Source organism: Coptis chinensis, chromosome 6, assembly GCF_015680905.1.
Source record: "Coptis chinensis isolate HL-2020 chromosome 6, ASM1568090v1, whole genome shotgun sequence".
Classification (NCBI taxonomy): domain Eukaryota; kingdom Viridiplantae; phylum Streptophyta; class Magnoliopsida; order Ranunculales; family Ranunculaceae; genus Coptis; species Coptis chinensis.
The window spans coordinates 6,012,231-6,039,273 of NC_141461.1; the positions used below are offsets into that span (position 1 = coordinate 6,012,231).

The following is a 27,043-nucleotide window of genomic DNA, read 5'->3' on the forward strand; positions in this document are numbered from 1 at the left end:
TTCAATGTGGGGGCTTATTTTTAATTTTAAATTTTGGGAGGGAAATAAGACAAAACCAAGTAATTATTTCCTTTTCCTCTCCCCTCTCCTTCTCCATCTCCACTCCTCCATCTTCCTTTTAAGTGACTATAAGTGACTATTGGATAAAGAGTGTTTCTAAATTATTAATAAAAAAAAACTGTATGTAAATTATATTAATAAAAGTGGAACTTATTTTAAATTTAGTGAGGGAGGTGTTTCTAAATTAAGTAAATAAATGGATTTAAATTTGCCTAAGGAGGCTTCAGGTATCATATAGTGTAGACTGTAGAGATATGTAAAACAATAAAGCCCATTCATATAAAATTAATGGGCCGTCCACATTGTGAATCGATAATAGGACGATATTCCATGGCATCTCGGCGGTCCCATATATATTTTATTATCCATTTGTCAAAGTCTTGAAAAACCCTGAAAGAAAAAACAGTGGACTCCTCAATTTGTTTCGATGGAAGCTTCTGCCCTAATCTCAACCCCGAAACTTCTCTTGGGTTCTCCCAATTATTCAAACTTGAATGCTTTGATTCCAATCAGAAGAAGGTCGTCTTTTTTATCAACTCAACCGAATCTTTCTAGAAGCAGTAAACCCGGTTTCCTTATTGCTCGTAAAACTAGTACAATTTTTGCAAGCATTTCGTCATCGAGTGGCAATGGAACATCTTCATCGGTTGGTGTCAGACCGGATATCTATGTGCCACCACCATCCTCCTCCTCCTCTACTATGTAAGACTAATAAGACTAAGACTCTATTATGTTAACTTAGATCAACTTTTTTTTTAAAAAAAATCTTCTGTTTGTAGAGGTTCGCCGCTTTTCTGGATTGGAATTGGAGTTGGCCTCTCTGCACTGTTTTCTTGGGTATGAATCCACCACATCTATGCATGCCCATATGTTATTTTATTTTTTCTTTGTACTGATAAATCTGAATCACTTGTGCCAGGTGGTAACAAACTTAAAGGTGAGTGCATTCATTCGTTTTCACTTTATACAAGGTACCCATTTCTAGTCCTAGGTCTTCTTTAGTCTATTGTGTTTTTAAAGACTTTTTTTTTCTGGTTTGTTAGTTACACACATAGATGGATATAGGGATATAGGGATATGTATGTGGGGTGGGGTGGGGTGGGGTGGGGTGGGGTGGGTGGCATGAGATTAGAAAAGCTCCATTACCACATAACTAATTGCCTATACAAATTGTCTAAAAAATCTTCAAACTATAAAGACTCGCCATCCCCATTTTTTTTAGCAAACTTCCACTAACGCCTCTAAAATTTTCACTTTCACTATAGTGAGAATATAATCAAAAAAAAAAATAGTATGAAAAAAAAACTAATAAAAAACATTCCAATAAACCAAATGCGTAAAGCCCAAACAGTCAGTTTGTATAATTCTAATCACCCATAACAAACCCAACCCCAACCTGTAAGCTCTACCTGTCATACCCAGCTTATTGCACGCCTGCCCTAATTATTTGTAAAACTCGTTATCATTATTAATGAAATTTCCACTAAAAAAAAACAAAAATAAAAAATAAAACAAAATAAATAAATTTTTTACTTTCAATGTTAATCTTTTATAGTTTTCTCCATATGATAGTTGAGTTATATAGATTTATAACATTATAGCTAGGAAGTTAACAATTTGTTGAATTATTGTAGACTTGTGGACTAGATTATGTAGATATATATAAACATAATAGTATCAATTAATGATTTAAGTGTTTAAGTAATTAACTTCATCAGTTAATATAAAATTCTTGTTAGTAGTCAACGCACTCTAGTTTTGTGAATTGAAATAAATGCATAATTTTGTTGATATTTATTGTTTAGACCTTCTGACAAAAAAAATAAAAATAAAAAATTGCATACTTTTTTTTAAAGTAGGTGGGATGTGCACATAATCTCGCACTCCCTTGTTTAGAATCTTGGCTCCATCCCTGGGTACACATTAAGAGAGTAATGAAAGGGTCTCAAAATTGTATGATCTATTCATTTAAACACAGTGTAGAGCTTATTTATGGATAGGATATTGGTGGTAAATTACCCTGATTGTTTACTATATTTATTTCTTGATGATTTACTACTACTTATGATATGAACTACTGGGGGTGGAAATCTTCTTTCAGAAATATGCTATGCAGCAAGCTTTCAAGACAATGATGGGGCAAATGCCTTCAGAAAATAACCCCTTTAGTAACACTCCCTTTGGCAAGAGTGCCTTCTCTCAAGGAACTCCTTTCCCATATACAAACCCCACTATGTCACCCCCGACGACTTCTTCTTCTTCACCTTCACAGTCGGTAGTCACTGTAGATGTTCCTGCAACTAAAGTAGAGGCAGCACCAGCAACTGAAATCAACACCAAGACAGAAGTAAAAGAGGAATCAAAGAGATATGGTATAGTTTGGAGTCCCATTTTTCAAACTTTACAATGTTCACTTGATAATATGTTTCCTTTCGTCAGGATTTCTGAATAACCTTTCTCATGCAGCTTTTGTAGATGTTTCTCCAGAAGAAATGGTGCAAAAAGAACCCTTTAAAAGTCCTGATGAATTTAAGGAGACAAGTCCACCGAAAGATGATCACATAGCAGAGGAAGTGAGTCCTCGTCACTCTTGGCATTGAGTTAGGGAGGTTTAATTTTTTTGGAATGTGTAGGGTAATTGTTTCGAAATTGTTTATGAAGGTTTATCAAAATGGAGCAGCTGTCATGCGGGACACTGGCAGTTACAATGAACAGTCAAATTCTAACAGTGAGTATTCAACCAGTTATAATTTCATGTGATACGTAAATGCACCATAACACTCTTGAACTTGGAGATGACATTATTTGCAATATGCTTGGTTTCTACTTAGTTATTAAGATGTTGTCATATCTTTTAGGGAGAAAAAAAGAGTAACTTTTTTTTTTTTTTTGCCTATTGGAGGTGATTCCTGTATCTCCAACTGTTTGGCTGGGATACACTTACTAGTTTGAGGTCTTCAATATCTGCTATTGTTAGTCCTTGAGTACAAGGGAAACAAAAAGGTTGTGGAATCGTCGTTATAAGTTATAACATGAGTGACATATTATCTTATTACTTGCTATTTCTGGTGGCATGTGATTAATTACTGATATTACGACATATCAATAAATCATCCAGATATGTTTCCCTTTTATTTATATTTTTTCAAGAAACTCTGTATACTGAATCTTCAGATATTTAGTATTTTAGTTGTTGAGACTTTGAGGGGAAAAAATTGAGGACATGGAAATAACAGGCTGAGTAATGCATGAACAGGAAAAGCGGGTTCTGTCCTCTCTGTGGAAGCTTTGGAGAAAATGATGGAAGATCCCACAGTGCAGAAGATGGTGTTTCCGTAAGTGACTTCAAACAATTTCATTGTTATTGTTTTTTTGGATTTATTTTATATTGATTTTCACGACCCTAAAAGATTTCAGCACAACCTGTGCATTATAAAAGGGTTGTTCGTTTGTCATTTAGATGTGATTTAAAGTAAATCTTCAAGTTAATAGTTTTCATGGTGTCTAGACCCATTTTTGAATTTTACAACTCTGTTGCGGAGTACATCTATCCCAATGGGCGGTTGGTAGCCAGTTTGACTTATCTACTGGTGTACAGGGCATTTCGACCTGGGTTCATGAGTGTTCTTTATAAGCAGGCATGTCTGGTATTTGAAAATTTGAAATTTTTAATAACACTTGAGGTGAGGAATGTTTTACTGGAGCGTTAGGCAACAGCAAATAAGAGTAAAAGGAAAAAGAATTTAGTATCTCATTCCTACTATCTAGATTGTTGCGGACTTAATATTCAAATTTGATTATACTAAAATGTCGTTTGTTCTGTCAATTATTGTCCTTTTGATTCAAATAAGAGTAAAAAGAAAAGGAATCTAATATCTCATTCCTAGTATCTACATTGTTTTGGGGTTGATATTCAATTTTGATTATACTACATCTGATTTCTGGTTTCCAATTTGACTTAACCACACCAGAATACATTACTGAAGGTAAATATTGTGAAATTAGAGGCTAATTTTGGGGCTCTTGTATATTTTTTGTTATCCTGTAGGCCATCTTTTTCTATCTTTTGGTTTGTTATCTGATAAGTCCCATAATTTTATTAGTTCATGAAATACTGATAGATATTACAAGATCTACTCATTGATTTCCATTGGCTTTTACTTTTATGAGATTGTGATATCCTTTTTTGCAATGACATTATTCTAGATGATTGCTCTATTCTGCCTCGTGTTTATTTTTCGATTGTGCTGAAGTAATTATGAGTTTTCTTTTCGATCGATGTTTTGAACAATTTGCTCAATCTTTTCTATACTTATTTGAGGTATTATATTCAAATTAGCAATAACAGTTTTTGTAACATTTCTCTGTTTTCATATAGGTAGTGTATTCAATTTTCTTGTTGATAATTTTTTTCTGTGAGAAAGACTTTCCAACTTTTCTTTTATATTTGCAGCTATTTACCAGAGGAGATGAGGAATCCAACTACTTTCAAATGTAAGCCATCCATTGTAGTCGTATTCTCCATTTCTCCAAGATATCATTTTCCATGTTTGCCTATTCTGTTGAACATGTGTCTGCTTAGCCTTCTGTAATAGTAAGTGAAAGTACCGATTGGAAGGAAAAATCAAAGAAGCAAACAGATGTACGGGTCTCTATTTTCGGACCAAAAAAAAATCCTCTCTCTCTCTCTCTCTCTCAGTGGTTAGGACTCTCTTTTCTCAAAATCTTTAAATCTGACCCTCTAGTATCACTTTGATGGGCTGTATAATATGGCCTGTGAAAACTGTGGAATGAGCATTGTTTCACAACTAGAACTTGTGCCAAAGAATTGATTGCTGTACTACAATTGCTCCACACTGGGAAGGCACATTTGCCACAATACAATATTGTACAAGTCGTATGATGTTTTTTGGGTATGTAGTCCAATGAACATATTGAATTTTCACTACGATTGTGTCTACAAGATAACTACTAGATTCTGTGTGTATTGCCATGTGTTTCATCAGTAGTTTCTTTCTAGGGTTAACTAGATTGGAAATATGACACACACACACAAAAAAAAAAAAAAAAAAATTACACAACAAAGTTACAGTTAACTCAAGTTGACTAGGAGGATCTGTAGTGTAACTAGGGGAGACCCTAATTTCCAATCTAGTAGGGGGTAAATCCTAATTGGCTCATCTAGTTGGGGGGTAATCCTAGTTAACCCTTCTTTCTATATTCTCCTTTCTCTGTTGCTATCGTAAGCATAGGTTTCCAGAAATTCTTTTGGTATCTATTAACTATTAACCAGTGTTTTGGCTTTCCACTTAATGGAGATGCACAAAAGGTGAATAGAAAGGAATTACAAAGCCCTCCTTCATGAAGAACCATGCGGACATCAAATGCAACAAATTCTAATTCTAAACAATACCATTTTGCAGGGATGCTTCAAAATCCACAGTACCGTCAACAGCTGGAAGATATGCTGTATGCACTCTCCTGTATTTCTTACCAGAATTTGAGTTAATGTTGCATTTTCCTGACATGCCTTCAGCAAAAGGAATGTTATTTCCTTCACTTTTTAACTTTATCCTTTGAAAGGTTTTTGTGGTTATTATTCCAAAACCAATTTTATTATCATTTATTAAGTTAATTGTATTGCGGGAATAACCGCTAAGGGTCTGGTTGATTTTCCCAATAACACCAATGCTGAAGTGAGTTCACGGGGACATTGTATATTTAATTGGGAATGTACAAAATCCAACTTTTTTATTGGGTATTTTCTCGGCAAATAATCATATGACCTTCTAGATGCCCAATATCTTCGAAGAGCTGAACTCTTTGAACGCCATTCTTCTTGTGTATTGCGTCTGTAGTGAACCATTCCTTACCTTCAACTAGCTATTTAGACCTTTTGATGAGTCTTCGTGTGGGTTGACGAGACAACGACTATATATATTCTTGAAGTTGGTTATCAGCTTTTACTTTTATCCTTCATGGAATCTTCTATTTTCCTTTTTTTCCTAGTTCCAATGGCTGATGTGACGCTTTCTATGTACCGACTTATCCTTAACAGCTGAATGGTTTTCTGAGGGAGATTTGTCCTTTTGGTTGTAGGAACAACATGGGGGGAAGCGGTGAGTGGGACAACAAGATGATGGAATCTTTGAAAAACTTTGATCTTAGCAGTCCGGAGGTCAAGCAGCAATTTGGTGAGTTGGAAGTTGATTAGACTCTCATTGTTCTATGGTAATTCTGATGCATGTTAATCTTCACCTTTGCATTGCCTATATTGCTATTAAGTATTAACTGTCTCTCCTACTGAAATAAACCAATACTCAGCTTAGAGTTAGCTTTTTCATCCACAAAGTTGCATATTATAGTCAAGTGAAGTAAAAAACGTGATAGTTTGATTATTTTCATTCGCTTCTCTGCCGTTCTTGGTAAATTGAGAACACATTCTGCAAGATCTCCCATCTGTCTTATCAGATTCTTCTGGTGAATTAACTATGATGGATATAGATGTTTCTGATTTTTTTTTCTTCCTCTGTATTTTTTATTTTCTTTTTCTGCAGACCAAATTGGACTTACACCAGAAGAGGTTATATCAAAAATTATGGCCAATCCAGAAATTGCTGTTGCATTCCAGAATCCAAGAGTACAAGCTGCCATAATGGATGTATGCCACCACTCAGAAGTGTTTTTGTTGTAATATAATCTTGAACCACTAACATTTGTTTGCTTTTGCAGTGTTCACAGAATCCTCTGAGTATTGCGAAGTACCAAAACGACAAGGAGGTGAGAATTAATATTATGTGGTATTATGCAAGAATATATCCACATAGCAGTGTCATATTGGAAACAGATTGCTTTTTGAGTATTTTTCCACTTTGAGTAGCAACTGTTCTTTTCTTTTTGGCTTCTTGCAATTCTATGTTCTGCATCTCATCATGAGGATCTTCTAGCAGTTATGGCAGATATCCTTGTACATAATGAGTTTCTTGGGGAATTGGAATATTCAAATGTTGCTATATTCAATGGACCGATTGAGTGAATTGATGGTCGAATAGAAACTGTTCATCATGACTATATATATTTTCCCGATTTGTTTTGTTTATTACAAATACTGAGTAGAACCTGCAAAAGTCATACTTTAATGAACATTAGAAGAAAATGAAAACCTATTACATATGATAAGATAGGAGACAGAAGGAATTACGAACAATTTGTTTACATTTGTACTTTTTGATAGGGTTTGTGATATATATAATATCGCTAGAGGCACATAACTACAAATATATATTGAACCTTAACTTGCTAGTATATGGCTTAAAGCTCAGTCAGGACCTCAAACTGCATAAATGGACGTGACAGTGGGACCTACTTATAATGTGTATTACATTTCAGCAAGTCATTATTTACTACTAATTAACTTATTTTTTTATCATCTCAGGTTATGGACGTTTTCAACAAGATATCTGAACTCTTCCCTGGAGTCTCATGATCTTGATATACTTGGCACAACTGTGCGGCCAAAACTACAATTTTCAGGAATAACCATGCTTTTTGTCCAGCTTGTGCATCACTGTACAAATGGTGTTTCTTTTGCTCCTTCTCCAGCACTGTGACAATGTAGTTTGCTCAGAAGTTTTTGTGCTATGAGTTGTCAAAATGCATCCTTTGGTAGCAGTGAGCAGGTATTCCATCCATGCGTTCTCCTGGTCTCTGGTTTGTTGAATTAGACAAGTCATCTGTCAAGATAGGCTGTATGTTTCTATATGATTTTGTGTTAGTATTCTACTTCTACAGATAATATATACAGTTTTATAGGTTTAATTTTAATGGTCATTAGAACTTCAGCATGGTTTTAATTGAGTCATATGCTTTCCCATAACATCAACTGCGGATCCTCAAAACTTCCTCTGCTCTTGCACTGCACACTCTAATTATTCTGGAAAATTTTACATCAAGAAAAAGACATCCAATCCTAGCCTCCCATGGTGCCCCAAGATACTGTCACACCGTCACCTGAAACAGTACATCGAACAGATGCAGCAGAAGTTGCAACTTGCAACATGCGAGAAAGTCCTTCAATTCCAAATTGTCAACCTCCTAAACTAGCGTATCTGCTGTCTATAACAAATAATATCTCCATCCAAAGCACATTGATAAATTGAGTAGATTTTCGATTTGTAAAGATAGCTTGAAATGCAAATTAATCGAGGCCTTCACTGAGATTGGCAGTGGAAGACTCGAGGGAGAGTGGTGGTGGATCGAATGGCCATCTTCTCCATTTCTACTTTAAAAATGTTTATTTCTTCTTTTATGTGTATTTTTCGTAACCACCCCAACCTATATTTGCTCTGGTCCTTTACGAGCAGTCGAGCATCCAAGATCAGTATTGAATTTTTGACCTGCTACAAGTAAAATGGTAGTTTGACAATTCAGGTCCGAGTAAACCAGAACATACTATCTATTATCTAATATGCCCATGCAAGAGATTCCTGTAATATAATACAACTTATTATTTGTTCTCGAATTGTTTTTAATGCCAAGACGTCATAGCTTTTTGGCAAAGCCCAGATGGCCAGACCGCCAGATTCAATAAAGTTGAAAAGCTACATAAATGATACCATTTGTCAAATAGCTAATTAATTCAGAATTAATAAAAAACTGAAATTATAATAAAAAATGAGATAGTCTTTCATACTACATATAAAACACGCAAATGACTGAACCTTTTTTCTTAGACAAGTTTTTGTCATGGCACAATCTACATACGCTCATGTCACTTTAACTTGAATACTCAACTCTGAGCCGAATCAATTCGTGCTATACGTCTAGCCGTCAGACTCGCCCAAGACATTGATTTTGACAGTACCCAGGAACATAGTATAAAATATCGTGATATATCATGATATATATCGAGATTTTTAAGAAAAGATATATAAATGTCACGAGTATACTTAAAGATATATACGATTGCAAATAAATTATATATGATTATTTATCAAGAAATATCTATAATATCTACGATATTTGCGTATAAAACAATGTCAGATATCCCTAAAGAAGAGGATATATCCACGATACATATCTATAAATCAGGGATCGATATTTTACCATATTATGATATTTTGTACTATGCCCAGGAAACCATGGATCGTTCATTAGAGCATTCCCAATGCAAGCCATTATTATTCACCTCCACGCAAGTCAGTATTTTCCCTCTTTTCCACCGTTTTGGTGAAAAACAAGGTGAGGCTGCCCAATGCAAAGGTGAATATTAATCTCGGACAGGATGTTAGATTCTGTTTGGACGAAAAAATTGAAAAAACGCTCCGGACGTAATGAAACATCCAGTTTGAAATTTTAAAAAAAAACAAAAAAAGTCGAAAAATCACGCGAGACGGAATGAAACATTCCGTCCGAAAAAAAAACCTATTTTTTTTTTTAAAACACACGAGATGCAATCCAACATCCTGTCCGAAGTTCACAACTCAGCCACTATTTCAGTTGAAGGTTTCATCTTCGTTTTGACTTGGGAAAATAGTCACCATCATATTCACCTTTGCATTGGGCAAAGATTTTGAACAAAAAAGAGGAGAATAAAGTCACAAACCCACTATATCCACTGCATTGGGAATGCTCTTAGGGCGTGTATGAAAAAGGGTGGATTAGAAACTAAACTAATGTACCAGATCTATAGTTTGAGTAAAAAAAAGTTGTAACATAGAAAGTATGAATTTTCTATATTTCTCCCTTAGCACGTTCTAAGGACTATGTCAAAATTTTCTCTGGTCATCAGTCCCCCCCGCACTTTTTTAACAAACCGCGTATGTCACAATCCTTAAAATTAGAAGAAACGAAAACATAACCACAACTAAAACTACTCCACCATCACCCTCTTCTCTTTCTTTCAAAAACCATCATAAGCATCTTCATTTTTCTCTCTTAAACTATGTACCATACTCCCTCATGGCTCTTCAACACTCATCATTCATTTTTCTTCTAGTTTTATTCTTTGTCCATCCCATTCTTTCATTTTCTCTTTCAACTCTATCAATCACTGAGAATGTAAACAATACCATTATATGTGCGTTAGTACCTTCTGTTACTAACACACAAGTATCATTCTTAAACTGTACTACTTTTCCTACAAGTACTGAGCTTCCTTATACCTATCCTAATATCTCAGTTTCAGCTATAACAGGAGGTGATGGATTTCAATGCCTTCTAAGGTCACCGACGGCGTCTTTAGTGACAACTCTTGGTTGTTTTAGATTCTCTAGTAATAACTCCACTTCAGCATATAAGAGAATTTATAGAGGTCCAATGCTTGAAGAGCTTGACGCAGGGAATTCTCATATGTGCGGGCGTGTTAATAGGACTAATAGCCTTCAATGCTGGCAATGGCCAGGATTTAATACTAGCATTGGTCGGAACATATCTAGGATTGCTGTTGGTGGAGAATTTGTATGTGGATTGTCCGAGTTTGGAGGTGTTGAGTGTTTTGGCAATGATACAGCTATTGTTACAGGTAAGCCAACTGGAAACTTTAGTCTTGTTAGTGCTGGATTCAATCATGCTTGTGGGATTTATTTAAATGGTAGTATTACTTGTTGGGGTGTGAGGGTGGGAAACATACCAGTAGGCACTTTTGCATCATTGGCTTTGGGAAATAACAGAAGTTGCGCTGTCCGGACTAATGGAACAGTTACTTGCTGGGGGGACAATGACTTCAGACTGCCTGAGAGTATGGCAGACACTCAGTTTCTGAGTTTCATAGCTAAGGGAAAAACTTTTTGTGGTATTGTTACATCAAACTATTCCTTGTTCTGCTTTGGTAGAGATATGGTTGGTTCCAATTCGATGGTTTTTGAGCGCGTATTGCCAGGGCCTTGTCGAATGAATTGCCCTCATGGACCATTACCAGGTTCTAGCATCTTTTGCAACAATGGTGTTATATGCCGTAGATCTTGTGAAACAACGTTAACTCCTAGTGGAAGTCCACCTGCATTGCCACCATCTTCAAGCAGTGGGGGAGACAATAACAAGGGTAGAAATAATAATGCAAGAATTGCATTCTTAGTAGTTGGGTCGGTTGGGACTTTCGCGTTGGTAATGGTGTTATGTTTCTCATTCTTCAAATTTTGTAAGGGAAGGGGGTGCCGTATTCATGACTCTGGGCGATTGGATGAAGTGGCAACTGCGCCTCAGAATGGATCAAGCCTACGTCTGCAGGGCATACCACCTCGGCCAACAACACTAGAAAAACGACTAAGTCACATGGTCAGTGGTCAGTTGGAAGAGTTCCCGTTGCAAGTACTAGCCCAAGCTACTAAAAATTTCTCCCAGGAACATAAAATTGGCTATGGAAGTTTTGGTTCTGTCTACCAAGCTAAACTCGATGATGGGAGGGAAGTTGCTATCAAGCGAGCGGAATTAACAAGTTCATTGTATGGGGTTGGAACGAAACGACAAGATGATAACGAGAATGCATTCCTATCAGAATTGGCGCATTTATCTCGTGTCAACCACAAGAACTTGGTGAGACTCTATGGCTTCTGTGAAGATGGCAGTGAACTAGTACTTGTATATGAGTTCTTGAGCAATGGTACCCTTCATAACCATCTACACAAGCTTAAGGATTCACCTCTCAAGTTATGGACCATGCGGTTAAAGGTTGCACTAGATGCAGCTAGAGGAATAGAGTACCTCCACACATATGTTGTTCCACCAGTTATACATAGAGACATCAAGTCTTCCAACATATTACTTGATTCTAAATGGACAGCAAAAGTTTCTGATTTCGGGCTTTCGTTGATGGGCCCGGAAGATGATGAATCACACCTTTCCATGCGGGCAGCGGGTACGGTTGGGTATATGGATCCAGAGTACTATAGGCTCCAACAGCTAACAACAAAGAGCGATGTATACAGCTATGGTGTAATGCTGCTAGAGCTGTTGTCTGGATTCAAGGCCATCCACCCCCATGAAAATGGTGCACCAAGAAATGTTGTAGATTTTATGTTACCACACATAATAGCCGATGAACTACACCATGTTTTGGATCCTAAACTACCACCTCCCACGCCAGATGAGATCGAGGCAGTTGTATACGTAGGGTACCTTGCTGCCGATTGTGTTAGTCCCGAAGGTAAAGATCGACCATCGATGACTGAAATTGTAAGTAGTCTAGAGAAAGCTTTAGCTGCTTGTGGGCCACAACCATTTTTATCTCGGTCATCAACTGAGTCATTGGCCTAAACATGGATTTTTCTTTGTGAGACATAAGTTGGATACTTGGAATTAGGCAGAGCCCTACCGGCCAAACTGCCTTCTAATCGTATACAAATTGCAAACACACATGCCAGACGTGTATTCATCTTAGCCTCGAGACTTTTTGAGAGAGTCTTCTAACCATTTTTGTCCATACACTCAATTGATTTACTTAGTTTAGTCATTCATGAATTGAATTCAGTGGAAGAAGAATCATTGTGTATATGAAAATTGATAATGTACCTAACATAGAAAAGTAATTGAGCCACAAATTTGAAAAGGTTTGGCTAGAAATCCTGTGCTAGTTACAAGGAATATTTTTTAATAGAGGGCTGTGGCTTGAAAGTCTTGAGTGTTAGAAATTGACAACATAGATCCTATTCAGGGATACTGACTGATCAACTTTTAGGTGTGGTTGTTTGCACCTAAATCTCCATTTATAATATTAGCACGACTTTTTTAATGCATATTTTATCTTCAAGTAGATACATAATTGTATAAAGCCAGCTAATCATATACTGCTAGCATTCGCATTACTTCTGAATTCTGATAGAAACAGAATGATCAACAGAGTAAGTATTAGCTTAGAGAAAATTGAAAAATGACACACTGATTGAATAATCAAATGATGGCCAGCCTCTCTGCTATCCAACATTGATAAGGTCCTCCTACACATGGAAAAGAGTAGGCTTGGGATATATATATATATAAATCAGTTAGGCTAATTCCAATGGTTTGGGGCTCCATTGCACCAAACCACAATAGAATAGTTCATAGCGTTAGTGGGATAGCGTTTTAACACCCAATGGTTTTTACCAAAAAATAAATAAAAACACCTCTCTAGTCGCCTTTGACAATAGCGTGTAAACAAACCAAATAAAACAAAAAAAAAATTCCCTAACCGCCACTCCCAAAGGCTTATGGAAATTTTTTTTCCTTCTTTCCCATTTTGCCCTTTTTTTCCTTAAGCATACAAAAAAAATAATAAGGATACAAATATAATTTACCAAAACTAAAGATTTTAAAAATAAATTTGGTCAAACAAATTTTCTAACCGCCGTTTCTATTCGTGTGCAGACCATACGCTATATCGTTAAAATTGGAGGTATAGATAGGTAAACTTATACCGATAGCGTTGGTGGGTTAGCATTTTGATGTACCATTGGATTACAATTTCCGTCACATTTAATGTTTTGCCGCACCATTGGACTTAGCCTTAGAGGTTAGGCGGACCTCAACCTATATTAAGTCAAAATCTGTTGCATACAACACCATTTGCATCATCAGCTAGGATTACATGTAATTGCTCTGAGAAGGCCCTATACTATAGTTAATAGCTTGAACGCTCATGTTGCAAGACTTGACCATGTAGTCAACTGGCTTGTCTCTGAAGATATGGCTTGTCTCCACCTTATCAAACTTGGCCATCTGCTTTCATATTGATAATCATTTACGGAGAAAACTCACAAATTTGAAAATTCTTTGTATGGAGATTGTCTTACAAAATTCGGCTTCATTGGATATTTACTAACCTCCTCAAAAAGAAGCAGAACATATGGTCTTGATATTCATTAAAAACTGTTAGGTAGTTTTGGGCTTCTGGCTAGGTTATAAAATTTGAATACAATAAGCAGACTAATGGCGAGTTTGCGACACTTGCTTCAAATATGTTGGATGCAAGAACAACTCAGGCTTCGAATTGCCTTCGACGAAAGATCATTAGGAGGAAATAACAGAAGCAAGTATCCATTTGAAGTTTTGGCATTCTACCAGCAACGCGCTAAGCATTGGGGCCAGCTGATGACCAAAATATACGTAGGACTTGATATGGTCTGTTTCGTGGTCCGAAACAAGTTATGACACAAGTTATGACTTATGACTTATGACTCAACTCTTTGCTGTCTTGCTGCCCCGCAAAGATTGACGAGGTATTGACCCTTAAAACGTCCCAAGATTGTGGGAGCCAAATTTTATTGCAATGTAGCATTTGATAGTTGAGGGCATTTTCCATTGTAATATTTTCGCAGAGCATTTCTTTCTTTCTAGTGCATGTATAAACCATTAGGCATTACAAAAGGGAGGACTCTAGCTCACTATAATGGTCAACATCAGAAGTCTGATGCCCAAGGCAATTCCCAAGACTTAAGAGCCTCAAACCCATTAAAACAAAGAAATTAACAACTCGTGAAAAACATTTTACAGATGTGACCAATTATTTGAGAAACTTCAAATATTATGCAAGCAATAATACTTCGACACAGTGTTTGAATACTATTTTACAAATTCCATTGCCTCCTGCAAACATATACGACTTATGTGCAACCAGGTGGGGTTGAGCTCTATGATGGTCAAAGTGAGGTTCCGAGGAAGCAATCAATAATTGCAAACACGGAAACTAAAAGATAAATGGTAATAACAGACAATTGAACCAGATGCAACAACAATCCACGAAAAAAAATCCAACTAAAGCCTTGCTAAAAAAAAATTAATGAATCATACACCAGCTTCAACAGATGCTGAAGCAGCTTTCTTTTGCTCAAGAAGTTTAGTCAGTGCACTGTCAATCTGTACAAATACATCATCCTTGGGGACACTTCCATTGATCTGCAAGTAATTAATAACTTGTCAATTTCATAATTTAGGAAGAAGTTCACTGATCCCACATCTCTTTGATTTTTATTGAACAATATTTTGAAGTTTAAATACAATCTGAAAAGTAAGCCATGTGTCACATGCCTTGACTGTTGCATCTTTATAAATTGATAGCACATCCTCCACATTCTGACTATGGGTTTGCAGTCGTAACTTTACCTGCATGCACCCCAAATAGATAAATCATTGGAAACTGTCAGAAACTTAATTCATGTTCCCAAACAAAAGCATAACTGACTTATATGCTTCAACCAGGGCCTAAAAATAAACGCTGTATAGGAGAGACTAAAGAGATTACAAGTCCTTTAAGGAGAAAAAGAAAGAGAAAATATTATTTTCTATCTTTTCGAAATGCAGATAAGCCCTAGAAGATTATAACTAGAAGTGGCCACGAAAATGCTAACTGAATAGATTAGAAAGAATATACCTTTTCTTCTGTATCATCAAATCGTTGAGTAAGCCTGGCCGCAATCTCTTCAGTTTCTGGAGGAAAATATGTCAAGTGGTAAATCCGTCCAGTAACTGGGTCAAGCCTCCGACCAACCACTCTCTCAACAAGTAGCTCCTCAGGAACCTACAAACATCAGAAGTGCATGTCAATCAGTTAGAAAGCTACTCTGTAATTAGCAAACCTATATTAGAAATGTCAACAAATAACAAAGATCAAGATAGAGATACAGAGAGGTACTTCGGCACATCAAGAAAACCCACTGTGTTACTTGCAGACTACCAATAATTTAGTTTAGTTTAGCAAACTTGAGCATATTCACCAAGATATTATGAGGACGGAGCTTACGTCAAGAAGAATAAAAAGGTCTGGATGGATCCCAAGGTCCTCGAGCGCCTTTGCTTGGGAGGAGCTTCTTGGATATCCATCCAAAAGCCAACCATGTTGCTGAGAATCTGGTTGCAACAGGCGATCCTTTACCATCTAGACAACCGAAAGGAAGTCAATGAAACTGAAACATTAATAAGATAGTAAAGAACTAAAGATAAACCAGCAAGTGTTGAATGCTGAACATACCATTACAACTATTTCATTAGGGACCAACTGCCCCTTTTCCATATATTCCTTTGCTCGCTTTCCATTTTCACTCCCAGCTGTGACTTCAGCCCTCAATAGATCTCCAGCGGCAATGTGCACCAAACCATACTACATACAATTACATCTTCATTCAGTTTGGTTTTCTTCAGGGTAAATTCCAACATGATAAAGTATGAAGTGAAATCCAGCAATTTACATGTGACAGCCCATTTAAATCATATCAATACAAGAGAAGTCATGCAAGAAAGCGCAGATAGCAAACAAGCGCTCTAGGCAAACTAATTGAGGTTTCCAAAAAGTCTTCTGGAAGAATATAGCTGTTTTATATAACTAAAAAAAACTTGAAGAATGGGAAAATAGCACCAGTCTGGTTGGGAGGGCTAATTTATCCAACAGTGTGCTTGTGTTTTAACTTTCAGAAGGTTTACCTATGTGAAAGTGGGAGGGCCCATAATTCTAAGACCATGTACTACCATGAGTACTACTAAGTACCTAATGTTTCTCCTATAAATTATGAAATTTATTTATGTTTATTCTGTTTTCAACTTTATATTACTTCAAACACAGTAAGAAGATTCACAATTGGGTCTAGAACTACCTTTTTGGTAATGAGCTCGCACTGTGTTCCTTTCCCAGATGCGGGAGCTCCAGATATCATAATCTTCAAAGGTTCTGGTTGTGTAACAGATGCTATAATCTGCTCATAGAAGAAATCCCAGTGATAAATATCAATATACGAATACACAATTAAAAATTTTAAGCAAAACTTATGAAGATGATGACAACAGATTTTAGAAGGAAGCAAGTTTTACTGTACTATGAGTTAGTAAGGAACAACCATTCCAAACTAAAAGTGCTAATGCTCAACACTAGATTTTCCGCTATATTCTGCTTGACATTGTTAAAGCAATTCACTTTAGTAATTAGCACATATATTATTCAATATTGAGATATATGTGATAATAAAATTACGACATTTCTGTACAAATTGTATTCAACTATGTCTTCATAATAAAGCAGTGCACTCAACTAAAATAAACTGGGATTTAACCATGTCATCTTCATCTGTAATATGGATAACCATCGGCAGAGAAAACAAATTTTTGTTTAGGAATTGAACAACATTTAGTGGGAAAAAATAAAAAATTATAATAATAATGGTTTCAGGGAGGAAAACCAAACATTTCGTTAAACCCTGGACCTTATATATGAACTCTGATATACAAAACAACTTTCCACGCACAGTGAATTTTTATCTGGAAACTCAGAGCGTAAGTGTAGAAAGAAACTGCAAAGGTATATTAAGAACTAGCCTGAACTGCCATTAGACCCAATGTTGTAACACCTAGGACTACTTAAGTACTTATGTTCAACAATTCTTGAAGAACTTGTGGGAGTCAATGTGGCTTTGGAACTCAATATCTTTACAAAGAGTACTACCAAAAGCTGATGACTATGAATGGATATGAGAAGATTACTAATGGGTCAGGCAAATCCACAGAAGGAGGAGATGGCTAAGGAGAACCATATATTTTATTTCCAAATGTTCACAATAAGTTTGGTTGCAAGCAGTTGGATGCCATGTCTATCTCAATGAAAAAGAGATGGTAGTTGGGCATTGAGATTTGGGGTTGCATTGCAGCCAATATTACTCACAAATCGCAACATCCTTTAAACATTTCCTCTACCATCATGAAGCGTGGCAATGATACTTTTCCCATATCTATGCCCACATTGTCGAAAGGCAGTTGTGAGCAGTCCGTAAATACATAACAGGATTTCAATGAAATACACACTTGGCAGTTGTGCACTAAGATTAAGTTTCTATTCTAAGGTTGAAAGTTTCTTTATTTCCTTTCCCCTTTTTCTATTACATTCAATTATATAAGTGACAACTGAACATCCATCAAGTCAAATTGAAATGGTCACAAAAAAAAATCTTCAACTCTGAAGACTTTCAATTCATGCAATATAACTTGATAAGAAAACTTCCATTCAAATACAAAAATCACTAAACGAAAACCAACCACCCAAGTCTCATGATATCAATACCAATCACTGAACCTACGCAAGATTTAGTTTTTCCCACATGGTAATGAGACACCAAATTTGATCAAACAAGTCAAAGTATAGAAATTTGAAGTGACAATTCAAGTCAAACAGAAAAGAGAGTAAATGCAAAGTGACTTACCGATACATTGGAAGCTTTGTTCTTCTTCTTCTTCTTGGGCAATTCAAAGATAGAAGAATGAGCATGTCTGGTAAGAGTTAGAGAAAGTTTAGAAATATGAGAAGAAGAAGTTAATGGTGAACTGGAACAAGGAACAAGAGAAGAAGAAGATGGTTGAGAAGGAAATGAGGATGTAGCTGAGAATGGAAAGTTTATGGAGAGAGCAGCCATGGCCTCTCACTCTCTCAGCTGCTTACTCAAAATGGTGATGAAGCTGCCCAATGGATTGTTATTTTTCTTTTAATTAATATTTTATAGTTTTCTATTGCTTCACGTCTATCCACGTGGATATTACTTCTAATCATAATATCATTATTTTATTTATTTATTCTGTTTTTGGATCTTGGTTAATCATAATTAGTTGACTTAACAACATTTCGTCTGGAAGTTTGAAATTATTCAAAATACCTGTTTCTCAAGATCTATGCCGAGCGTAAATGTTTAAACAAAGTTGGGAATATACAATTAAATGGCATTTCAGAAAGAGTAGCAGGAATGATAGACGGATACTTGATAATAGCTCTGCAATAGATTCACCAAAACAGATGTTATCTTTAGAGTTTAGAGTACAAATCCTACAATTTCAACACTACTGCAAAAACCATCCCCATACACTTTTTGTTCGGTAGGTACATATATAGTTAACAAAGCAACCTTGTTCTCAAATAGAAATTTGCGTAATCCTTCAGAGTACAACAAATGACATGATGAATTGAAGGGAATGGATGTTACACTTCAGAGTAAACCCTGTCGTTGCAAATCAGTGTATGTCTTCTTGTTATAGATGTTGCCTTCCTTATCTTCATACTCCTCTTCTTCCTCTGGCCTCCACTTGTTGACTCCTTGTCGTTGTTGTATCTTTCTCCACAGCTCCTGTGCTTCCTGCATAAATGCCAAATTTTGTGGTTTAGATAATCCCAAGGCAAAACCTTCCACTTGTTCAAGGAATATAATCATAATTTAAAAAAACATACCTCTATTGAAGTAACTTCATTGAAATTCTTGGTGTTGGGAATACCAAGACAACGCATTCCATGCTGATGGCGCCACTCCTTAAAGTGTCTTTCAAAAGCTCTGCGACCCCAGTAGCTGTGGTTCCCACATATCTCACATTTGAATTCCTGGGGCAAAAGACAGAATTCAGACTGGAGTAATCTAAAACTAAAGTAAGTCAATATCAGTCACGCACTCATGCATGTACATATGCTGATTCACAGAATAACATATGCTGCTATACACTTGATGTACATCATATATTCATATGTACATCAAGTCCCCCGACAAATGCACCTTGTGCATGCATCAAGACTGCTAATGCCTATGTCACGCTTCATCCCGCTGCTAAACGTGTCGGAGTATAGGCATGTGACAAACAAACTAGCATTATAAAAAAAAAGGAGCAGTGGCTTGTATAATCAAGGGAATATACCTGGCCAAGACCATGAAGCTTGTATAACCAGTACGGAATGGGTTTCCCATCCCAGCCCATTGGCAACTTGAGAGGATTGTAGATCTGCTGCTCATCGTCATCACTTTCACTGTCAGCTTGCACCTCTTCCTGTTTGAAATTCATAGAGCAATGGATGTTACTAACCGTTACAATCGTAATATGCATTATAAGGGATGTACTCTTTATAAGACTAAATAGGGATATAGCATTTACCTCTTCTCTTTCTGCTTCCATTTCCTCGAATGTAAGAGCCTGTTTCTTCTCAACATTTTCTTTTGTTTGCACAATTATCTGCATATAATCACAAAATATATCAATCTGTAGTTGTACCATATGAAAGGAAAGAGATCATTTGAAAAAAAATAAGCAAAGAAAAAAGAAATTATAGAAAGAGAAAAAAATTGGCAAATATTTAAGGAGCCAACCTCATTTAGCAAATCTTCACAAAGTCGCTTCAATTTGGCCTCCATCAGGGCAATATTTTTCAGATCTCCAGTCCGTTCCGACACTGCAGCAGTACCATTTTGCTTTACACCACATGATCCTTTGAGAAAATGTTTTTTGTCCAGCTGCTCAAGCGGTGTATGCTGACCAGAAGTAAAAAACAAAAAAGACTTAGGTACATGTAAGTAAAATCATGTGCTTGGTGTAAATATCTGAAAACCACTACACCAACAAACAATACTCTAATATCAAAAGTAGAGCACAACGAATCTAGGTTTAACTGTATCTACCAAAAAAGATATCTAATATTTGCTTTTGACAAAATCAGTCTGTTTTGTGTGCTGTACCCCCATTAAGATAGGTTTCTATGTTGTTCAAGGAATACTGGATAAGAGTTGGGAGGTTGGGCACCCCGTCTTAGGTTCCACACACACAGATTATCTAACTAGTTTTTTATCTTTTTTTTTCAGTGGTTCCACATTAGTCATGTTTATTAGTCGTTTTACTCTCTCACAAACGGATCGTGGGAGAAAGGTTTCTCTCTTATCACAAGTCTTGCGACACACACGCGCGCACAAACTTCTGCAAACAAGCAAAACTTAAATCTAACTCTTTCAGAGTATGTTCCACCCTCCAACCAGCTGAGGGAACTAGTGCATAAATTAGAAAAGGAACTAGTTAATCAATTACCTTTGTAAGAAAAAGCCTCTCTGCTCGCTCCTTAACTGTACCCCCGCTCTTAAGCCCTAAAGCTGATAATGCCTGACAAAAAAAAACAGAAGATCCAAATAATTTGTTGCAGGCATGCAAAAGTTAAGTAACCCAGATAAAATATAAAATCAAAATTTAAGGTTAAACAAAGTTCAGGTAGCAAGATAATAATGACCATAGAAGCCATATAGCCTTGTCCAAAGTTATTTCCCCATTCAAAAGTTATTGCTATGGCAATATTAGAAGGAATAGGTTTAACACTTGTCATGTATGTTATTGCTAAGGCACAAAAGAACAAACTTTGCATGCTTCCTAATTTCTATAACACTTCTAATGTATATTAGGGTGTCGAACTGTGTGACTGAAATTTCAAAGGAATGTGATAAGAAGTTTTTTCCTGTTATAATTATCATGATATTACTATATGAAAGGTGGGGTAGGGGAAGGAGTGATAGTTTAGATCCAAGAACGACGTCATACGGAATTTCAAGACCCATTTCTTTCTCATCCTTAAAGAATAGCAACAATTGTTTTCCACAGTTGGTCCTCCCGATTAATGAGGCCTCAGCAACCAATTTCATGGACCATCCACTCCCATCCATGGTTCATCCTGTGAGACAGACAACAACAACCACTAAACAAAGACCCTCAAAACCAAACTCTTTGGTTGCACTAATGGTACAACCCCAATAGAAAAACACGTAAAGAATTAGCCAACAGGTAAAACACAAGTTTATAAAATGAAAATAAGATCCACACATCTAGAGCACCATTGTATGCCGACTCCATAGATTCAAATAGAATCTTAGACAAACAGGGGTGAGGAATAACTATTTGAAAAGGGCATATCTAAAATCTTGAGCGTGTAAGTAAAAAAATAGTTACCTCTTTTAACTTTCCAGGCCCCACTTCCATTAACTCTTCCATGGTACTGTAGTAGTCGAGATCTATTAAAGCTTCGTGGGACGAAATATGCCCATTTTCAAGACCCTTATTCTCCCATCCTTCTACATTGCCATTGGCCCAGAGCTCTTCAAACTCAGATTCAACCTGCCAAAAGCAGACCACATATCAGTAAGGAGATGTTAAAATTAAGTTTTGACCTTCCACACGAGTTCATTTGAAAATAGACAATTATTACGACAAGCTTGGCTCCACACTTGAGGAAATAAGAGTAAATAGCCCCAGATCGTAAATACAATACAAGATACCAAAATAGCTACAGCTTTATTTAGGTTAGCCTCAAAAATAGTTGTAACACTGATATTACATCAAGTCAAAAGATCTATATACCTGTGTAAGATGCACCTGAGAAAAGGATAACATGGTCATTACAACATTATTTCCTCTCCATTAATCTCACAATACTAGAGTTTTAGTAAGCTTCAAATAGGGCTAAGAAGTACGTATTACTCGTTGAATGATGCAGAATGTAGCAATAGTCCAGACATTTAAATCAGCACATGCAACTTTAAAACCAAATCAAAACAAAAAACTGATTTTTTTGGTTATGTTATATAGCAGTTCTTACAAGCTAATTAAGAATATCTGGCACTCCTATATTACATACAATTAAAAATTTATACTATTTATTCCTCAAAACAAGACAAAAGTATGCTTCACGAACCTTTGAAAAGAATCTATCAAGGTCTTGCAAGGGCTCTATTCGTTGGAAGAAGTGTATTAGATACTCCAACAGATGCTCCAAGTACTCCTTGTACGCCCTGCAAAACACCATGAATTAGATAAACAATACATGTTTGACTGAAACATCTATAGAAGTCAGCTGAAGCGGAAAATGAAGTATTACCCTGTCAGCTTCAGATTACGAGGGATTTCATGAGTCTGTGAAAAAATATCCAGATATGTAGAATACTCTACGAGCTTTCCAAACTTAGAATTTATGTACTCATTGTACAATTCATGCATATCAAAGTAACGTCCATAACCTTCCTCGCCACTAAACTCGACAAGTGGTTCGTCTTTAAGTAACTCGTCGTAATCCTCACTGGCATCAATAACACGAGCACTAGGATGCCGTCTATGATATTCACGAATCTGCAAAATTTAGATTGGAAGAGTAAGAATAATGATATGGGAAAACTTTAATTTGTATTGTTTTATTAAAAACTTACCTCTTTCAATCTGTCGTAAAAGGCACCGAAAACATTAGTATTACCAGACTGTCCACCAAGTGCAGCAATCTCATCTTTCCTTGCACTATCTTTATCCTCATATATCTCAACCTGCAATCAAAATATCAACAAAAAAATATCCAAGAAAAACAAAAATCGAGAAAAAAACTTACGAGTTTATGAGTAGTGGAAGTGATGGAATCAATCATATTCCTAACACGATGATTCTGAAAGAGACGTTCACGAGATGAAGCAGGTTCTTTTTGAAGGTCTTTAACAATTAGTCGTTCTAGACGTTCCACTTCTTCATGGGAAGATCTTGTCACTTCGAGTAGCGTCGACGACATCTTTTTCTACAAACCCTAAAAATAAACACAGGAACTCGGTCGGGTTGAGGTATAACTCGAGCATAATAATCTAATCCGAGTTTCAAATGCTTCGACCCGAGCCCTGGAGTGGGGGCCCTTAAATTTTCAGCCCAAGTCCTAGCCCGACCACTTGGATTATTTTACCAGCCTTTTTGAAATCAAAGACCATGAATACTCACTAGTAATTGAGAATGCTCCCAGAAACTCACGTCCGACACATCAGATTTTACAATAATTTTTCTAAGTTCTCCAGGTCAGCACGTTCAATTCTAACCAATTCACTCAAGAAGAGAGCAATATGTTAGGTTTGGATTTCCCTCCAGAAAAGCAAGTGACCAATTTAAATCATGGTTTGTTGAGGATCTCATACCAAGGATGTAAAAATGGTGTTTCTTTTCTACATTGTACTTTTGTGGTGTCCGCTTTGGTGTTGGTGTGCTTATTTTCTCATTTTTTGTCCCGTTAGTTTTTATAAGTTATTGGAGTGCTGATCGAAAGAGCAGTATCAACATTTTTGCATCTGTATTTTTTATTGTTCTTTTATGAAAGCACTTAAATGTGCCTTACTTTTTCTATGCTTCCTAATGATATGTGTGTCTTTTTTTTTTGTAGAAAATGAGATGAAATCCAATAGATGTCCTTACATGGAATGTATAGTATTTGGCTGCGTGTCGACTGTCGAGGTTCTGGCCAAATGCTCGATTCTATATTAAGTATCACTTAATTATTATTTTAGGTTTACAATTTACACAAATGAAAAAAAAAAATTATTCTATTTCGTGTTTTGGTTTCAGTGGTTAGTGTGTTAATACCAGTTGACAGTTGCCTCACATTCTATTATTTCTATATATTCCTCTTTCTTATATACAAAGTACCAAACTGCTGACTTAGCCAAAAAAATGATGCTTAAACTTCACAAGTAGCATGTCTCGTGTTGGGATTTTATTCCAAACTTCCAAATAAAGTCATAAGAAAGCAGGGACACTAAAGATAAAAGACTAATAATATATGAAGATACAAAAGAGACTAACAAAACATAATGCAGACTGAGAGAAGGGAGACATCATTAAGCATGTCCATCAGCAAGGATTGATTCGGAAGACCTACTCCACTCTACACCAAACACTGAATCCACTTAATCACTCTTCTATAGATGTGGGCATTTCTTTAAAAGCCCTTGGCCCTAGGGTACTATAGGTAAAGACTCATGGTTATTTAAGAATACGTGTCTTGGGCCGGAAGCTAAACCCCTTAAGGGATTAAACTCCTAGTAAAATCTTGACCTCTATCCGGGCTAGGCCTTTTCGGATGACCCTCGGGTTGTCTCGATTCACGCGTATAAAGGGTAGCATACACGAGGCTCCCACCGATGTCGGCGATGGGAGGGGCGGATGCAGATAGCCTTACACTTAGGCCGTTTTCGCAATTTAAACCCGTGACATCCCGTTCAAAATGGGATAACTTTATTATTGCACCAAGTCCTGCCTTTTACCACTGATTCACAGTACGCCCACCTTAGGAACCACGAATCTGGGATGGAACGTAACCATTATTGGTCTAAGCTCCCACTTAACCATCTAAGTAGGGATTGATCATCACTCAAAGACCACATGTCTTGGACAGAACCTAACTGATGACGAACTGAACTCATCACACAACCTTCGGAACATGTGGTTTTCCAGCATATCCTCGGAGTAAGTAAATAAACTAACTGAAAAAGAAAAATATGGATTGTATATCTAGTAAAAGCAACAAGACGACGTTAAAGCACGTTGATTGTAGCCATCAAATCAACACGTCAAAGTATGAACTTGAAAAACATGTGTAAATGTATAGATATGGTAACACAATTTTGAAAATACTAATATTAATTGCAAAAAACAATGATAGATGATTAAAGAAAGCAATGATCATCACCATCAACATCTCTGTGTTTATTACTGTTGAGATGTTTAGTCCCACATGCGATATGTTAAGCCATGCATTAATATATATTAGTCTTGGGGCCTTTCAACTTATCACCAATTATCACCAATTGGTTTTAAGTTGGATGCCCATTTTCTACAATTACCCTATGTGTACATGGGTTTAAATAATATATGAAAGAGGAAGACAAGGACTCACTCGGAAAGAAGAATTAAGTCCTCGAGCTACAATAGACATGTTAAAGCATAGCCTGAATTAAAATGAGGCATGGGGTTACGTAGGCTTTTGGTTCACACAGCAGAAGTGCACTTCTTCCTACCAAAGGCATTTTGACATGCCAGGAAACAAAAAATTACATGATATGTTTACTTTATTCATTTCTAACTTTAAGGATAGTTTCAGAAATTAAATCCAGCTGAGCAGTAAAATTCAGTCCAATGTCAGAAAGAAACATCTCCTCTTCAATCTGTTTCTTTTTAGTCATGCAAAGAGGATTAGAAGTAGCATGTTTAAAGAATTGTTTAACAGTATCCAAGAGATAAAGATACATGTTAACATTAAACACTCAACAGGTAATGAAGGACTGGGTAAATCCTAAATTATGATTATGTATTAGTGTTTTATGTCGAATAAAACTATAGTGTAGTACCTACTATCTAATCCCACATCTCCTCAGGTAATGTGCAGTGTGCATGGAATAATATGATATACAAATGTAACATTGAGTCAAAACACTTTTTATATTGTTGTTAATACTATATACATGACGATTCTTATAGGTCACCTCAAGAAGTAACTTATGCTGTAACCAAGACTATATTTGCAATTCCATTATTGCCACTCTACAACTCTTGCATATCCATACAAACCAAAATAAGTAGTATTGAACAAGTTTCATTAGTAGTTTTTCATTGGTGTGAGACGCAATACCTCGAAACATTAATGTGCTGATCAAGGAAAAACGGTAATATGAATGGTTCTGCCACGCATCCATCACTTACGATGGGGTTCAAACACTGTTTTGAGTTGGCTCATGTGTTTTTACGATGAACTACAACAAGCAAAGACATCATTTGGATGTTACATAGTGCATAAGAAATCTCGATGAATTGTGTTTAGTCCTATTATCTCAATGAATCGTGGTTGTTGCCGCTCCAGAGAAGCTCAATCTCGATGAATTACTTGGCTTGGGGATCTTGCAGTGTTGATTATTTCGAGGAATTAGAGCAAATTGGTGAAGAAACTTATGAGTATGTCAAATATTTAATCTTTTTATCACATATAAATGGGTGAAGGAACTTAAGACTGCATTTTGTTACTTATTATCATTTTATTTTAATGTTGTAGAGATGTTTTCAATAACGATCTTTGTGGAACAATTTCAATGATAGGCCATTTAGAAGCTTTGCTCTTGAAAGGTACTTCCATTGCCCAGTTCTCCTTTTTCTGCTTCCTATTAAATTATTCATATGGTTGAGTGAAAAAAACAAGGGTGTTAATATTCTCACCCCTTCAACTTGATAACCTCCCCGCCCAAAAACCAGAATACCATATATACTCCTCGATCTAACGACCGCCCCAACCATGCATCTTCTCTTTGAACAAAACTGATTCTTCAACGTAAGGTTTTCACCTTTTCAATTGATATTGAACGTATTGCACCCTACTCGAACTATGAACAAAACTGTCTTTTAGCTACATCAACTATTTAAAACAGTGATGTGAAATTAAACGTATTACACACTAATCAACCTGTGA

The 27,043-nt window shown here is 36.3% G+C and overlaps 4 protein-coding genes across 5 annotated transcripts; 2 read left to right on the forward strand and 2 right to left on the reverse strand.

The window, feature by feature from the left end:
• The first annotated feature begins 408 nt into the window (after positions 1–408).
• TIC40 (hydroxyproline-rich glycoprotein family protein) lies at positions 409–7,901 on the forward strand. 2 transcript variants are annotated; one of them, XM_086564976.1, is made up of 13 exons: positions 409–762; positions 840–897; positions 980–997; positions 2,162–2,432; positions 2,527–2,633; positions 2,722–2,788; positions 3,317–3,395; positions 4,514–4,554; positions 5,484–5,529; positions 6,160–6,254; positions 6,618–6,721; positions 6,793–6,840; positions 7,496–7,901. In XM_086564976.1, the coding sequence occupies exons 1-13, from the start codon at positions 488–490 to the stop codon at positions 7,544–7,546; spliced, it is 1,260 nt and encodes a 419-aa protein (XP_086421102.1). In that variant the 5' UTR covers positions 409–487; the 3' UTR covers positions 7,547–7,901. The 2 variants fall into 2 exon arrangements, with proteins under 2 accessions (XP_086421102.1, XP_086421103.1); XM_086564977.1 differs by having other exon boundaries at positions 443–762; positions 980–1,031.
• A 1,998-nt stretch (positions 7,902–9,899) lies between these two features.
• On the forward strand, positions 9,900–12,789 carry CCR4 (CRINKLY4 related 4). Its single transcript, XM_086566480.1, has one exon. The coding sequence runs from the start codon at positions 10,021–10,023 to the stop codon at positions 12,310–12,312; it is 2,292 nt and encodes a 763-aa protein (XP_086422606.1). The 5' UTR covers positions 9,900–10,020; the 3' UTR covers positions 12,313–12,789.
• Positions 12,790–14,536: 1,747 nt separating this feature from the next.
• On the reverse strand, positions 14,537–18,490 carry AMK2 (adenosine monophosphate kinase). The gene is made up of 7 exons (XM_086564230.1): positions 18,213–18,490; positions 16,620–16,718; positions 16,001–16,129; positions 15,773–15,907; positions 15,404–15,550; positions 15,061–15,135; positions 14,537–14,928 (listed from the first exon to the last, which is right to left on the reverse strand). The coding sequence occupies exons 1-7, from the start codon at positions 18,420–18,422 to the stop codon at positions 14,818–14,820; spliced, it is 906 nt and encodes a 301-aa protein (XP_086420356.1). The 5' UTR covers positions 18,423–18,490; the 3' UTR covers positions 14,537–14,817.
• Positions 18,491–18,761: 271 nt separating this feature from the next.
• Positions 18,762–23,397, reverse strand: ATO (splicing factor-like protein). Its single transcript, XM_086564229.1, has 11 exons — positions 23,165–23,397; positions 22,992–23,102; positions 22,667–22,914; positions 22,484–22,580; positions 21,742–21,906; positions 20,836–20,907; positions 20,127–20,288; positions 19,915–19,992; positions 19,681–19,809; positions 19,226–19,372; positions 18,762–19,133 (listed from the first exon to the last, which is right to left on the reverse strand). The coding sequence occupies exons 1-11, from the start codon at positions 23,336–23,338 to the stop codon at positions 18,987–18,989; spliced, it is 1,530 nt and encodes a 509-aa protein (XP_086420355.1). The 5' UTR covers positions 23,339–23,397; the 3' UTR covers positions 18,762–18,986.
• Between the last annotated feature and the right edge of the window lie 3,646 nt (positions 23,398–27,043).